Genomic DNA, 12,951 nt, shown 5'->3' with positions numbered 1-12,951 from the left:
TAAAAAAACTTGGATTTTGTTGCACCCACATTTATTTTTTTTTCTAGGAAAAAAATAAAGAATAGAAGATATCCTCAGCCTTTTTGACTTTTTACTGAAATCGTAACTTACCGTCTGTGCTATAAAAATCTGTTCACACTTTTTTTTTTTATACCCAGGTAGTGTTACTATTGCATTCCCACCCTTTCCTGCAATTTTTGCTGATGAGACATAGTGCAGTGAGCGCTGTGAGAACCATAGACACCCTCTTATATTTGAAGGTTTCTCACTCTGGTTTATAAGCATCTTTTCCTCAATTAAGTTGAGGGTGATTATTTAAAACAGTTGATTTTGGCCAGAATCCAAAATATAGGTCTTAGCACAGCACTGTTTCCCAGTGGTCTCATTAATTACATGAGCCTGTAATAGCATCTAAAAGATTTGCAGTTATAATGTCACTTTACTTTTTTTTTTTTTTAGATTCAGTGCATCTTGTGCTTTGTAGCCTCCTACGGTGACAAATCTGAAGGCATTTAACCTGTTCACCCAGTTTAACAAACAAACAAACCAATTGCCTAAGCACAACAAGATTTTCCTGAAATGAAATTACTCAGTCCGAGTGCTTCCTTTGATTAGTGTCCAGTCACGTTTTATCTGACCTCGAAGTCTTACAGCTGCTGCATTACCTTCCAAGCTACTGTAGGAAATACAGGTCGTCTTTTTTATTTCTGAGTATCAGAAATAAATAATGATTTGACTGCAACTTTCCAAGGCATATAAAGGCATCTTGCTATGGAAGCGCTAGTGGAAGTTAGTGGCAAAAGGGAATGTAAAAAGCTTAGCTGCCTTTCGAAATTCTTGATCTGAATCTCCAACAACAGGAATTAGCCAGGTAGTAATCTGAGAGAGAGGCTTGTTTCTCGTAGGAGTCTCTGTGCCCTAGTTTCCAAAATAGAATGGGTTATATACCCACTGTGGGTTTTGTCCATCCTTTTCAGATGCATCATAAACCAATATAATTAGATTTTACATCTGTAGTAGGAAATCCAGTCTATATCAGAATGCTCTTTTACAGTAAGAATTTTATGATTCAGCAAATTCGATGTTTTTTTCTATGCTCAATTAACTGCATTTAATTTGTTTTGGTGCTTCAGTGCTGGTATAATAAGCAGATCAAATATTGTTTGAATGCTTGAATCTAAGTGAATGCCACTGATTTCAAACCATCACCCCATTGTCTTCAGTTCTGTGATTCATTCTTTGGTATACTTTTATTCCTTAAATGAAAATTGTCTTGTGCTGTGATGAAACATGAGAAATGCTTTAAGAGTCAAGTACAGTAGGATTTTGCTTGTTTAAATACCATTTGTTAGCTGTTCAGACTCGTCCTCCCATGCTGCAGTCATTTGTTACGTTATCATTGCTTTTCGGCAATGGGATTGTAGCTTGGCAGTGAAACCCGCAAATCTCTGTCACCTAACCCCTCCTTCCATTTCTACGTGTAATTGCAAAGGCTAACCTCTTGTTATTTATGGAGACGTGCAAAGAAGAGAGATTCTTATACTCTGAGGACTGATAAAGCGAGGTCAGCCACTTCTCAGTGCTTTCTAACACTCTCCACTGCTGTGACTTGGACACTGAGTCTTTGCTCTTCTCTTAGAGCCTCTGAGTAACATTATACATTGCATGCCAGAGTCTGAAATATTGTCATGCTTTAGAAATTATTTTTGCCTTAAGGTTGTTCTAACTTACATAATTGGTCATATTTTAATAGTATCAACCCTGTTTTTCCTTGCTTTGATTGTTCAAGTTCTTTCATGTGGGTAAGCTTTAAAAATAAGCTCTTGCCAGAGACTGTGTGCACAAGTTTGAACTTTTCCTGTTTTCTTCAGAGCTGTTTCCTCCTTGCTGTCATATGCATGTGGGAACAAGTGCATGGTTGAGGAAGTTAAGGAATTTAGGCTCTTTCAAACCTTTGATGACCTAAGCTACAGTTTATATGAACATTAATTGTTTATTAAAAATATCCCTATGCATTTGGCTCTCACACAACTAGAAGTGGATGGAGGGGAAATGGAGAACAAGACTATTCTTGCTGTTAGTAGGAGAGATTTTTCAAGAAGATACACAATACAAAGGTTTTGCCTTGACCCAGCTGAAGGAAAAATCCAGCATGCCTTTTCAGTGTGCAACTTTTCTGTGGCTTCTCTTTTCCAAAGGAACATCCAGAGGAAAACAAAGATGAGAAAACATGGGATCCTGACCTGATTTTTTTAACAAATGTTATACCACTGGTCTCATACCAGTGTGAGAGCAGTATAGGTTTTCAATAATCAGTGGCGCTTTATGCCCTGATGTCATAACCGGTAAGAGTCCTAAGGGTTGCTGGGTAAACACTGTTCATTCATTTGCTCTCCATATCTTTTCCAATTAAGATGTCATGTGACTGCATACAAACTGCTGGGTTTTTCTTCTGATTCTTGATATACTTTGTTTTCCAAAAAAAAGTCCACAACCAATTACAAAGCTGTTGTCAGATGTTCTTTTAGTGTTGATGACGTGTGTATTTTGCAGATAGTTTGGCAGAAGGTTCATCTCCCTTGTTTTAGACATCTAGGGGTCATTAGTGAACAGTTGTCAGGAACCTCTAAGGAGCAATTCAGTTCATCCAGTCTGAATTCAGACTATTTAGGTGCTGGGATTAATTGCCCTTCTGAGTGGACCTGGTTTGGGATTTGTGTTGATTTTGAACAGATCACAGGAGAAGTTTGGACTTTATCTGAGGCAAGATGGTCTGCTTCAGACAGTTAAGGAATTTCATTCAGCGTGCTCAACAGGTATTTTCTTAGCATTGCATGACAATGAGATTATATTGTCACAAACCAGAGACACCTAAGAGTAAGTAAAATGGAAAATAAAAATGTGCTCAAAGGAAGGCAGGGAACCTGAATTCAAGTATTACAAGCCTGAGGTTGATGAGTGAATGAAAAAACACCCTGAGTTTTGCTGAGCCTGTAACTTCTGGTTATCATATTTAGAAAGATGACTTTCTGAATGCTTCATAGACCATTCCAGCTGTGTGTGACATTTCTCCAAAGTGCCAGGGACAGCTCTCCGATAAGTGCAGCACAGCGTTACAGGGCAGCTTAGCTGAAGCCCTACAGCACTCAACTTCAACTTCCCTTCAGGCTTACTTTCTGCAGCCTGGCATGAATAATCCCTTTAGATTTGTATTTGCATATTGCTCTCTTAAGGCTTTTTTTGTGCCAAGTGTTTATGGTAGTTAATTATTAGTCAATAATAACTGTATTTTTCTTTGCTTAAGCTGCACCTCTTCATCAGCGGTGCAGTTGTTAATGGAGCAAAGCATCAGAAGTTCTTCTCTTTGGTCAGTGCAAAAGGACAAGGAATGTCCAGGGTCCTACTTAGGCTACAAAGGAAGTAAAATGTGTTAAATTATGGCAATATAATCAAATAAATCTGAAACAGTATGAGCTTTTCTAAAGTTTAAAGAGTCTTTGCCGCTTCCATATTGCTTTGATCTGGCTTCCTGTGATGCTTTGCAACAAGGGAAGCTGCTCTTTTCTTCAGTATTGAGCTCTAGTTAGTGACATTGGTACAAGCAATATGCACTCTAACCTCCAAGCAGATGGAATTTCCATTTTCACTCAGAAACTCATCCTGAGAGGTTAGAAGCAATAAAAGTGTTTGTGAGAGTAATGATGAATTCCTTCCCGATGCAGTTTATGTGTAACTGACGAAATATAAACAGCTCTCTGGTGCACAAGCTCAGCGAGGAGGAGAGCTGCCATCCCAGCGTCTTGTGCAAACCAGTATGAGAGCTGGAACAAGAGCAGTGGATGTTTATTGTTTCTACAGATAATGGAAGGGGAGCATCTCAGACTCCCTGCTGTATAAATTGCACTGTACGTTGCTCTGACCTTGCAAGTATGAAGCTGTGTCTCGACTGTGAAGGGTTTAGACATCTTAACCTCAAGCAATGTTGAGCACTGGTAACTGAGAACAGCTTTCTCGGAGGTGGTTATGTAGCAGCTATTGGCAAGTACACTGAATGCTCATTTGCAGTCACTGTAATTTGAATATGATATTCAGACTTCTAAGCTGTCTGCTCCAGCATCAAAAGGAAATGATTGCTCCTTTTAGTTGTAAATAAATTTGTGTTTTAGTTGAGGACACTTAGGGAAGTGGAGAGCAGAAAGAGCAATTTATTATTAGATCTGTCACTTTAAAATACGTTCTCACTTTGATTCTTCTTTGAAGCATTCTCCTTTGAAGCAGCATTAAAGTATTTAAATATGTACCAGTCCTAGCAGGGGGAGATTACAAGTTGTGACACTTTGTAACCTTGTTTTCTTTATTTTGTGCATTTTTTTTTTCAAGGGAACTACGCTAAGTGTTTTCTATGGCTTGGAATGAAAATGGCCATCCATTTAAAACTCCATAAAAATGTTTGCCCAGGGGTTGGGAAAAAACATTTTGTGTGTATATAAGAAGTAGAAACTAATTTTTACAATTAATTACACCACACTTTATCATGCAGATCATGAAGCTTCTGTCTAGCAATCTTTAGAGTTATATTTCTTATGAAAGTTTATACATAAACTCCCGATTGCAAGGTATGCAGCTTGCATTGTAAACTATAGCAGTGTTAGTTTTCATGCTGTTTGTGCTCCGTATAAACTTTTGTCAGAAAAAAAACCTGTAGTCTATAGTCAACTAAAAATTGCTGTGACTCTCAGACACCTTACATTTGCAGATTTATTCTTATGGGTTAGAAAAGCAACATAATTAGATCAATGTCTTATGAAGGTAAGAGGAGAGAAAATGTCATTGCCTAATAGGCCTTATGGGATAAAATGCACTTGGAAATGTGAAACACTTATGAAATTCATGGGCTTGATTCTGTGCATTCCTCAGATTTCTGGCTTGGCCCTGTGCGCATGTTTCTGCATCACGGGCCACTCTGGTTCTGCTCATAGTATGGCTTCTGACTCTGGCAAGGCTTTGAGTAGGGCCAAGCGGAGAGGCTGGGAGCGAGTGCAGAAATGAGCAGCACAGAACCAATTCCTTTGAATTGTATGGCTGTTTGGTTGAAGATAAGTAAATGAATTCACCAACCTTTGCCTGCGGGATTTATCATTTCAAATGCCTGTGACTGAATTTCCCATACGCTGCTCCGCTAAGAGCACTGTTGTCTTTCAGCAGTCATAACATGCCAGCTTCATGTGTTTAACTCTTGAGGGATAAAATTAGTCTTTTTTCATCCAGGCACTTCTATAAAATGTTTTTAAACGCACACTAGTCTAACGTTTTGTTCCAGAAATTAGAGGAAAGGATTGTGCTTGTGTTATGGTGACCTGGAAGGGAGATAAAACCAGAAATCAGAAGAACCATTGCATAAGAAGTCATTTACTTTCATTTCAAGTTTTGTATCTGCAAAGCAGAGGTGTTACTGATTCCTCCTCTCTTGTTTTGCTGAGTGGAGGCTCTGTGGTAGTACTGAATCTTTAGCAAAATGGGATTTGTGTCGTTCCTGACTTCCATTCAGCAAAAAAAATAGAGGTATATCAGTACAGTTTTTGAAGCAAAATTTGGAGTCTTCTTTTTTTCATATGCCTCAGACTTGTCTTAAACAATATCAGTGAAGTCATATTTTACTTGGTTTTGTTTTACAGAGACCAGAAATAATCCCACAAGCCAAATAATTTTAAATGGCAGTTGAGGAAAAATATTAGCAAGTCAGAATGCTATTTAATAAAAAAAAAAAGGCTTTTGAATGTTACAAAGTAATCAGATGCCAACTTAGGAAAGCATTTTAAAAAGGAGAGAGGAAAAGATGTCATACGTAATAAGCATCTTTGAAAGTAATATGCTTTATATGTAGGGGGAATCATTGTTCATCTGTTTTCTTTGTCCTGCATTTTATAAAAATTCTTCCATTGAATCTTTTGGAAAAGACCACAGCAAATATGAACAAAAATGAAAAAGCAATCTGTTGTAGTAAAGCGGTATTATATTTCAGTAATGTGAATGTTAGACTAAACAAGCAGTTTACAAATGTAGACGCAATTAGAAGAGGCTATTGAAGTGTTAGCACATCTGTTGGTGTGTAGGGACCATAAATTCCAACTGCATCCTTTGATAATCCACACAAAATTAAATTTCCAAAGAATGTGATGTCAGTATATCCCAGATAAAACTACTGCGGTCCCAAGAAGGGATGTAATCTGTTTGCTAGCAAAGCAAAAATAATGTGCTTTTCTAAGCTATAACATGTGGTACGTTTTCTGTTAGTAAGAGTATTTTCTTAATGGGCAAAATCAGTTCAAAAGAAAAGTTTGGCCAGTATGGTTTAACGTGTAATGTGTTGTTGGTTGTTTTACAGAAGTGAAGATGCAGTCAATCAGATGGCTGTTACTCCTTTCCCATTACCTTCGAGCTCCCACTCTTCTGTTGAGGTATGGTTTGTGGGTTGTTTTTTTTGATTAGAGATTGCTAAATTAGATAGATTAATCATAATTATCAATTCATTGTGCATCTGAGCACCTTGTCTAATTAAACCTGAAATCATAAAATGCATTGGGTAGGAACTTGACCTAATAGGCATGTTTTCCCCTGTGTCTCTTTTATTGATCTCATCATTACTGGAAGGGCTGTCATGACATTAACGAAAGGTATTAAACACGTTATTGCTGTACAGGAGGAAGGAAAGTTCCCAAATGAAAATCTTGCCGTCTCCTGTCCTGCTCCTTTTTCAGCTGTTTAGAGTAGTTGTGGTGAGGATCTTTTACCTGGAACATGGATATCCTCCTACAGAAGAGAAATGAGCATTTTTCAGGGGAAAATTCCTGCCTTCTAAGTTCCTTTTATGCCAAAATGTTCTCCCATCAGTGGTTCTAAAAAAGACACAGGGATGACCAACTTAATGGCTTTTATGACCAACTTAGTGGCTTTCTATGACGGGGTAACCGCAGCAGTGGACATGGGTAAACCAGTGGATGTGATCTATCCGGACTTCTGTAAAGCCTTTAACATGGTCACCCACAACATCCTTCTCTCTAAATTGGGGAGATATGGATTCGATGGGTGGACAGTACGGTGGATAAGAAACTGGTTGGGTGGTCGTATTCAGAGAGTAGTGGTCAATGGCTCAAAGTTCAGATGGAGATCCGTGACGAATGGTGTCCCTCAGGGGTCCATACTGGGACCAATGCTGTTCGATATATTTATCAATGATATTGGCAGCGAGATTGAGTGCACCCTCAGCAAGTTTGTAGATGACACCAAGCTGAGTGGTGTAGTTGCCACACCAGAAGGATGGGGTGTCATCCAGAGGGACCTGGACAGACTGGAAGAGTGGGGCTGTGAGAACCTCGTGAGGTTCAGCAAGGCCAAGTGTAAGGTCCTGCACATGGGTTGGGGCAAACCCTGCTTTCAGTTCGGAGGATGATTTGATTGAGAGCAGCCCTGCATAGAAGGACTTGAGGGTGCTGATCGATGAGAAGCCCAACATGAGCCGCCAGTGTGCGCTCGCAGCCCAAAAAGCCAACCATATCCTGGGCCGCATCAAAAGAAGCGTGACCAGCAGGGTGAGGGAAGTGATTCTCCTCCTCTATTCCTCTCTTGTGAGACCTCATCTGGAATGCTTGTGTCCAGTTCTGGAATCCTCAACGTAAAAAGGATATGGAGCTTTTGGAACGGGTCCAGACGAGGGCTACAAAGATGATCGGAAGGCTGGAGCACTGTCCCTACAAGGACAGGCTGAGAGAGTTGGGCTTGTTCAGCCTGGAGAAGAGAAGGTTCAGAGGGGATCTTACAGCGACCTTCCACTACCTGAAGAGGGGCTACAGGAAAGCTGGAGAGGGGCTATTCATAAAGGCTTGTGGGGACAGGACCAGGGGGAACAGGTACGAACTGGAGAGGGGCAGATTTAGACTAGACATTAGGAAGAGTTTCTTCACTATGAGAGTGGTGAGGCACTGGAACAGGTTGCCAAGGGAAGTTGTGGCTGCCCCATCCCTAGAGGTGTTCCAGGCCAGGTTGGATGGGGCCTTGGGCAGCCTGTTTTAGTGGGATGTCCCTGCCCATGGCAGGGAGATTGGAACTAGATCTTTAAGGTCCCTTCCAACCCTAATTATTCTATGATTCTATGACCAGCAACTAGCTGCAGTTGTACACTGTGTACATGGTTTGCATTAAAGCAGCCCCTTGAGACAATCCCAGCCTAACTGAGAACCCTGGTCCACTTTGTCCTGTGCCCCAGCACTGAACTCTCATTCCTGCTCATTTTCTTTCTGGAGGAGCAGACAAGGGCTGTTTAAACGGTGAGGTCAAGTATGGTGTTGTAGCATACAGTCTTCCAATGCAAAAACTCCCTTAGTGTGGTAATGTTACCAATGTATCTTTGTTAATGGTTGCTGTCTCAGCCCCAGTGTAGACTGATTGCTCTCTTGTGCACCATGAATCCCTGCACTGTCACCACATTGTTATCATTTTGACATCTCGATATGGTGTAACTAAATTTTCTAGATAAAGTATGTGGTTAGCCTTGCTGTTGCTTTTTAATTCTATTTCTATTTGACTAATAAAGCGAAAGATGTTTTATAATTCAATTGGGGTTTGGTCTTGCCTTGAGTTGATAAGTTCATATGCGTTGAATTCCTGGTATTTCAGTAAGCATTACTGTGATCCCACAGCACTGGTCCACGCGAGGTAACGCTGGATGAATCTCCTGTTTGCATGCTTGCTATCACTTTCCAGATTATATTACCACTGATAGCTAATTCCATGCAGGCGTAGTGCTGTACAGTGCAAAAGCTGTTTAGTTTCTGTTTGTATCAGAGTCATTTTTGGACAGGGCTTTGGCTTGTTGTTCTCCACAGAAGCTGCGTGTTCCAGGTGTGGCTGGTGGATTACAAATTACTCTACAATTTACAAAGTCCAAATTAATGTTATTTTTTTGTTAACTTTGATACCTGCATTTGTTCCCAGCTTTGTTTAATATTTGTGTCTTCAGGATGAACCAGAGAGCTTTGTTTATGCACATTCTGTGCTGTGGTCCTGTAATTAGACCCTTGCCAGCATGTGAAAACCAAAATGCTCAGCCTCATGCACGATGTTTGCCTTTAGAGGTAGATACTTGTGGGATGAGTTTCATGCATTAGTGGCAAGCTTTTACTATTTACGTTGTCTATTTTATAAATAAATGGGGATTTTACTTCTGGCTAGTATCTTTTTATTCCATACATTAAATGTAACCAAAACTGTTGTCCCATAGAACTTTGTATTGCTTTCCTTTGTCAGCTATTCCTATCTTTAAATAAAGCAAAGTAAAACTTACTGTGCTTTATATATTGAAATGCCAAATAAATATTTAACGTTGTGCTTTACATACACTGTACAGAAAACTTGTCAGTTCATATTAAGTAGCCTGACTAATGTAACAGAATATCAGGGTGCCATAGTTACCATGTATCATTACATTAATTTTCTTCATCTGATCTCTTTATCTTCGTTAAGGCATTTTAACATGGAAAGTGATAAACAGTAGATAAGCCTTAAAGCACGGTCTTTCTTGAATACATGGAGTGGCAGGACAGGGTAAGACTACATTGTGGTGCAATACTGTGGACAAGCTACAAGAAGCAAAGCGTATTATATATTAATTACTGTAAAATATCTGTTTTTAAAAAGTTTCATTCATTACAAAGCCACAGAATAAGATATTTTGTTGCAGTTCTGAACAGAGTAAGCCTTTGTAGAGTGCAGAGATACTTTACCTGCTCAACTGACAGTTGATATGTTTGTGTAATTCTCATTGTGCACTTCCATGTAAAATGTCTAATGAAAAATCAGAAATAATTTTGCTTCTAGGACTGAAAGTCTTGAATTTTATTTGTTTTGCATAGTCTGTTTTTCTTTGCAAGAAAGAACAGCTCCAAATTTAGATCAAAGCCTTAAGTGTATTGAAAGTATTTTAAATTAGACTAAATCAAAATAATAGAAGATTCAGCACCTGTTTGGTTTAAGAAAGGGAAGCAGAATTCACATGTTAAACTTCACATGTAACCAAATTAATGATAATCTAAACTGTAAATTCGAATTTGATATTTTACCTGAAAATGTGCCATTTCCTATCTATCTTAACTTTAATGGTTGGTATGGGAAGGAACTAATTTTTCTACATATATGCTTCTTAAATGTATGCTAGTTATTATCTGGAGAAAATACCAGAAAATCCTGCTCAGACAAGCATTTTTACCTAGTATGGTGCTATTTTATGTTTCAAGGGCCATTTTTTGTTGAGAATCGTATACAGAAAGAGAAAAAAATTCATGCATGAGAAAGTTCTGGAGCACACATCTGTGAAAATACTTATGTCTTTTGGGACATTCCCTTCCTTTGCTGGTTGTCCTGTAGTTGTCATTGAATGTTATTTGCAGTATTCTCACTAATGTGTGGATGTACCTGAATCCTGAGTGTTCATTTGCACTTGAGGATCGTGCCCCAGTGCTGGCTTAAGCCTGCTGACCTTGGTGGCCACGTGCAGAAGAGCTTCAGCTTTACCAGTTCCTCCAGGGTGGAGCATTCAGTCCTGCTGCTATGAACCCATTGAGGCTGCGTGAAGGAACTGTGCTTCCTTTAACATGCTAAGCATGCATGAGACCTTTCCTCCCAACAGAAGTCTGGAGGAGGCCTCTTAATAGAGACTCAGCAGTTTTCACAGTTGATGGGGATTAGTCTGGCTTTGAAAATTCACCCATATCTGCTCCTAAGTGTTTTTATTGGACTACCTCATGGTACTTCAGGCTGTCCAAGTAAAGACCAAGGTCTGTTTTTCAAAACTTGTATCACTTGTCTCCTAACATTAGGATGCTTTAATTGTGGATCTTTTTACTTTTTCATGCTGCTACTTGTTTAGAAAAATAAAAGAAAAGGTAAAAATGTCTCACTTCTTTTTCTTTGACTATTATGGGGATCATAGTTCTGTATAAAAACTCTTATCAATCCTTTCGACCAGGATCATGGTGGCACCGAACCTGCAAGCAGTGAAGAAGACTCAAGTTTGGAAGTTCTAATGAAAAGCTTGACTGATGAGGAATCCAACAAACCTGTAGGTGACTTAAAGCAATATTTAATGATGATCAGAGCTTAGAAAAGACAGACTTATTGGCCTGATATGTTTTCTATCTGCCTTTGTGTTGGAGTATGACAGAACACTTCTGTCAAGTCATTTTCAGTATGTGTAAGACCAGAATCGAACTTTTAGCTTTACATACATAGACTGTGTTTGTGAACTACACAGTCAGTATAACTTGTTAAGATACTGAGATATCTCAAGAAGTTTTTATGTGGCATTTTGGCTGTCTTTTGAGTTCTTTCTGAGTCAGGGGATTGGGTTTCCACTCTTGCCATCCATCTGTGACAAACTTCCAAAAAAAGCATGATCTGTAAATCATATTCTTATTTATATTCATAGCTTCATAAATTCTAAGGCCAAAATGTCTATTATCATAATCTGGTCTTGCCTCCTGAATAACAGCTATAGAGTTACTCTCAGTAATTTCTACACCAAGCCCATAACTTCTGCTTTAATGTGGTACTGTCAGCGCACTGTAATAAATATTGAACTTCTCATTGATATAGATGGGGGTTTTGTTGTTTAGTATGTCAGGATTGTGCATTATCAGAAATCTGAAAGATGTTCGGGGTGTAGCTGTAATCTTTTTGGACTCTCTGGAAAGTTTAAAATGGAAAACTATCAAACATGCTGAAGAGTCACTTTAACCTAGAGGTACATAAAATTTACTGAGACAGTCTTTTTGTGCAACAGCCTACTCCTGCTTCAAGGAGTGCATTGGCTGAGACTTGCTGCGTATGCACGGTTTGTGTGCTGCCCTCAACCAAGAAAACCTGACATTTCTGGATGTTTTTTCTTAGATGTCTTCTTCCTGCTCCATCATGTCTTTTGCAAGGAGTGCCCCGGGCTTTGCAAATATGAATTGAATATACATAATGTTCTGTAGCTACTAAGTATTTAATTGAAGAGTCTGTGAACTCCAAGACTTAGGAAGTGTCATGTGCCAATCAGGCATCAGAATCAACCACCCATGGATTGGTTTCTGTTCTTAATGGATTACAAAAAAGTTGAATTATTAGTATTTGGTAGCCTTGTGCAGAATTCTTCTTTGATGTGCTGGGATATAAGTGAATCAGAGTATTTTTGTATGTATTTACAGGTGTAATTCGCTTAGTTTTCTTGCTCAACTTGGCAAGAAACTTTTGAGGGATTACAAGGTAATATGAAAAACTGCTGAAAGAATGAAGTGGATACAAATGTATAAAATGTGTTCTACAAAAATGAACTCTTGGTGTAGAATGTTGTGCTATGTGACTTTTTTAAAAGTATTAAAGGAAGTACAAATTTAATGGGGGGAAAAAAATTGGCATCAATCCAATATAGGTACAGACAGAAGATGCTGGAACAACAGGAAACCCAGAATATATGGGCAACCTCTTTTCAAACTTCAGGCAAGAAAGAAGGGAACTGTGGTGCCAAAGGGTAGAAGTTACAGTAGTTTAGGCTGAAAGGTACAGAAAAAAAAACAAAAAAAGAAAAACCATAAAGCATTGGTGGTAAGAATTGTCCAGAACAGGGCAATGGCGCACTGATTGAGGAGAACATCAGTACAGTACTTAGCTTTTATGCACAGTGGGGATGAAAAACTAGCTCATCTTTCCTCTGAAATTGTTTGTGTAGCCACAGCTGATTGCTAAAATTTGCTTTTTATTTTTGGAATTCAACATGTTTTACACAGCAGGCCAGTATTGCTGTCCCCACTGTGCCACAGTGGGGAAGCAGCCTGTCCTGTGTCACTTGCGGCTGCTGCATTGCCCTGCCTTCTTTCAATGCATGTTTGCTTACAGGCAACTTACTGATTTTTTTCCATC

At 39.1% G+C, this 12,951-nt stretch overlaps 1 protein-coding gene across 6 annotated transcripts in view; it reads left to right on the top strand.

The window, feature by feature from the left end:
• The window catches only part of PATJ (PATJ crumbs cell polarity complex component), a 158,313-nt gene that overhangs the window by 104,885 nt on the left and 40,477 nt on the right, over nucleotides 1–12,951 (top strand). For all 6 annotated transcript variants that reach the window (XM_054072365.1, XM_054072367.1, XM_054072364.1 and 3 more), the window contains exons 30-31: nucleotides 6,386–6,458; nucleotides 11,021–11,113. In XM_054072365.1, the coding sequence (XP_053928340.1) occupies nucleotides 6,386–6,458; nucleotides 11,021–11,113 (166 nt within the window). The remainder of the gene's footprint in view (nucleotides 1–6,385; nucleotides 6,459–11,020; nucleotides 11,114–12,951) is intronic.

Source organism: Cuculus canorus, chromosome 8 (genome assembly GCF_017976375.1).
Source record: "Cuculus canorus isolate bCucCan1 chromosome 8, bCucCan1.pri, whole genome shotgun sequence".
Taxonomy (NCBI): domain Eukaryota; kingdom Metazoa; phylum Chordata; class Aves; order Cuculiformes; family Cuculidae; genus Cuculus; species Cuculus canorus.
This window is presented reverse-complemented; position numbering and strand designations above follow the sequence as displayed.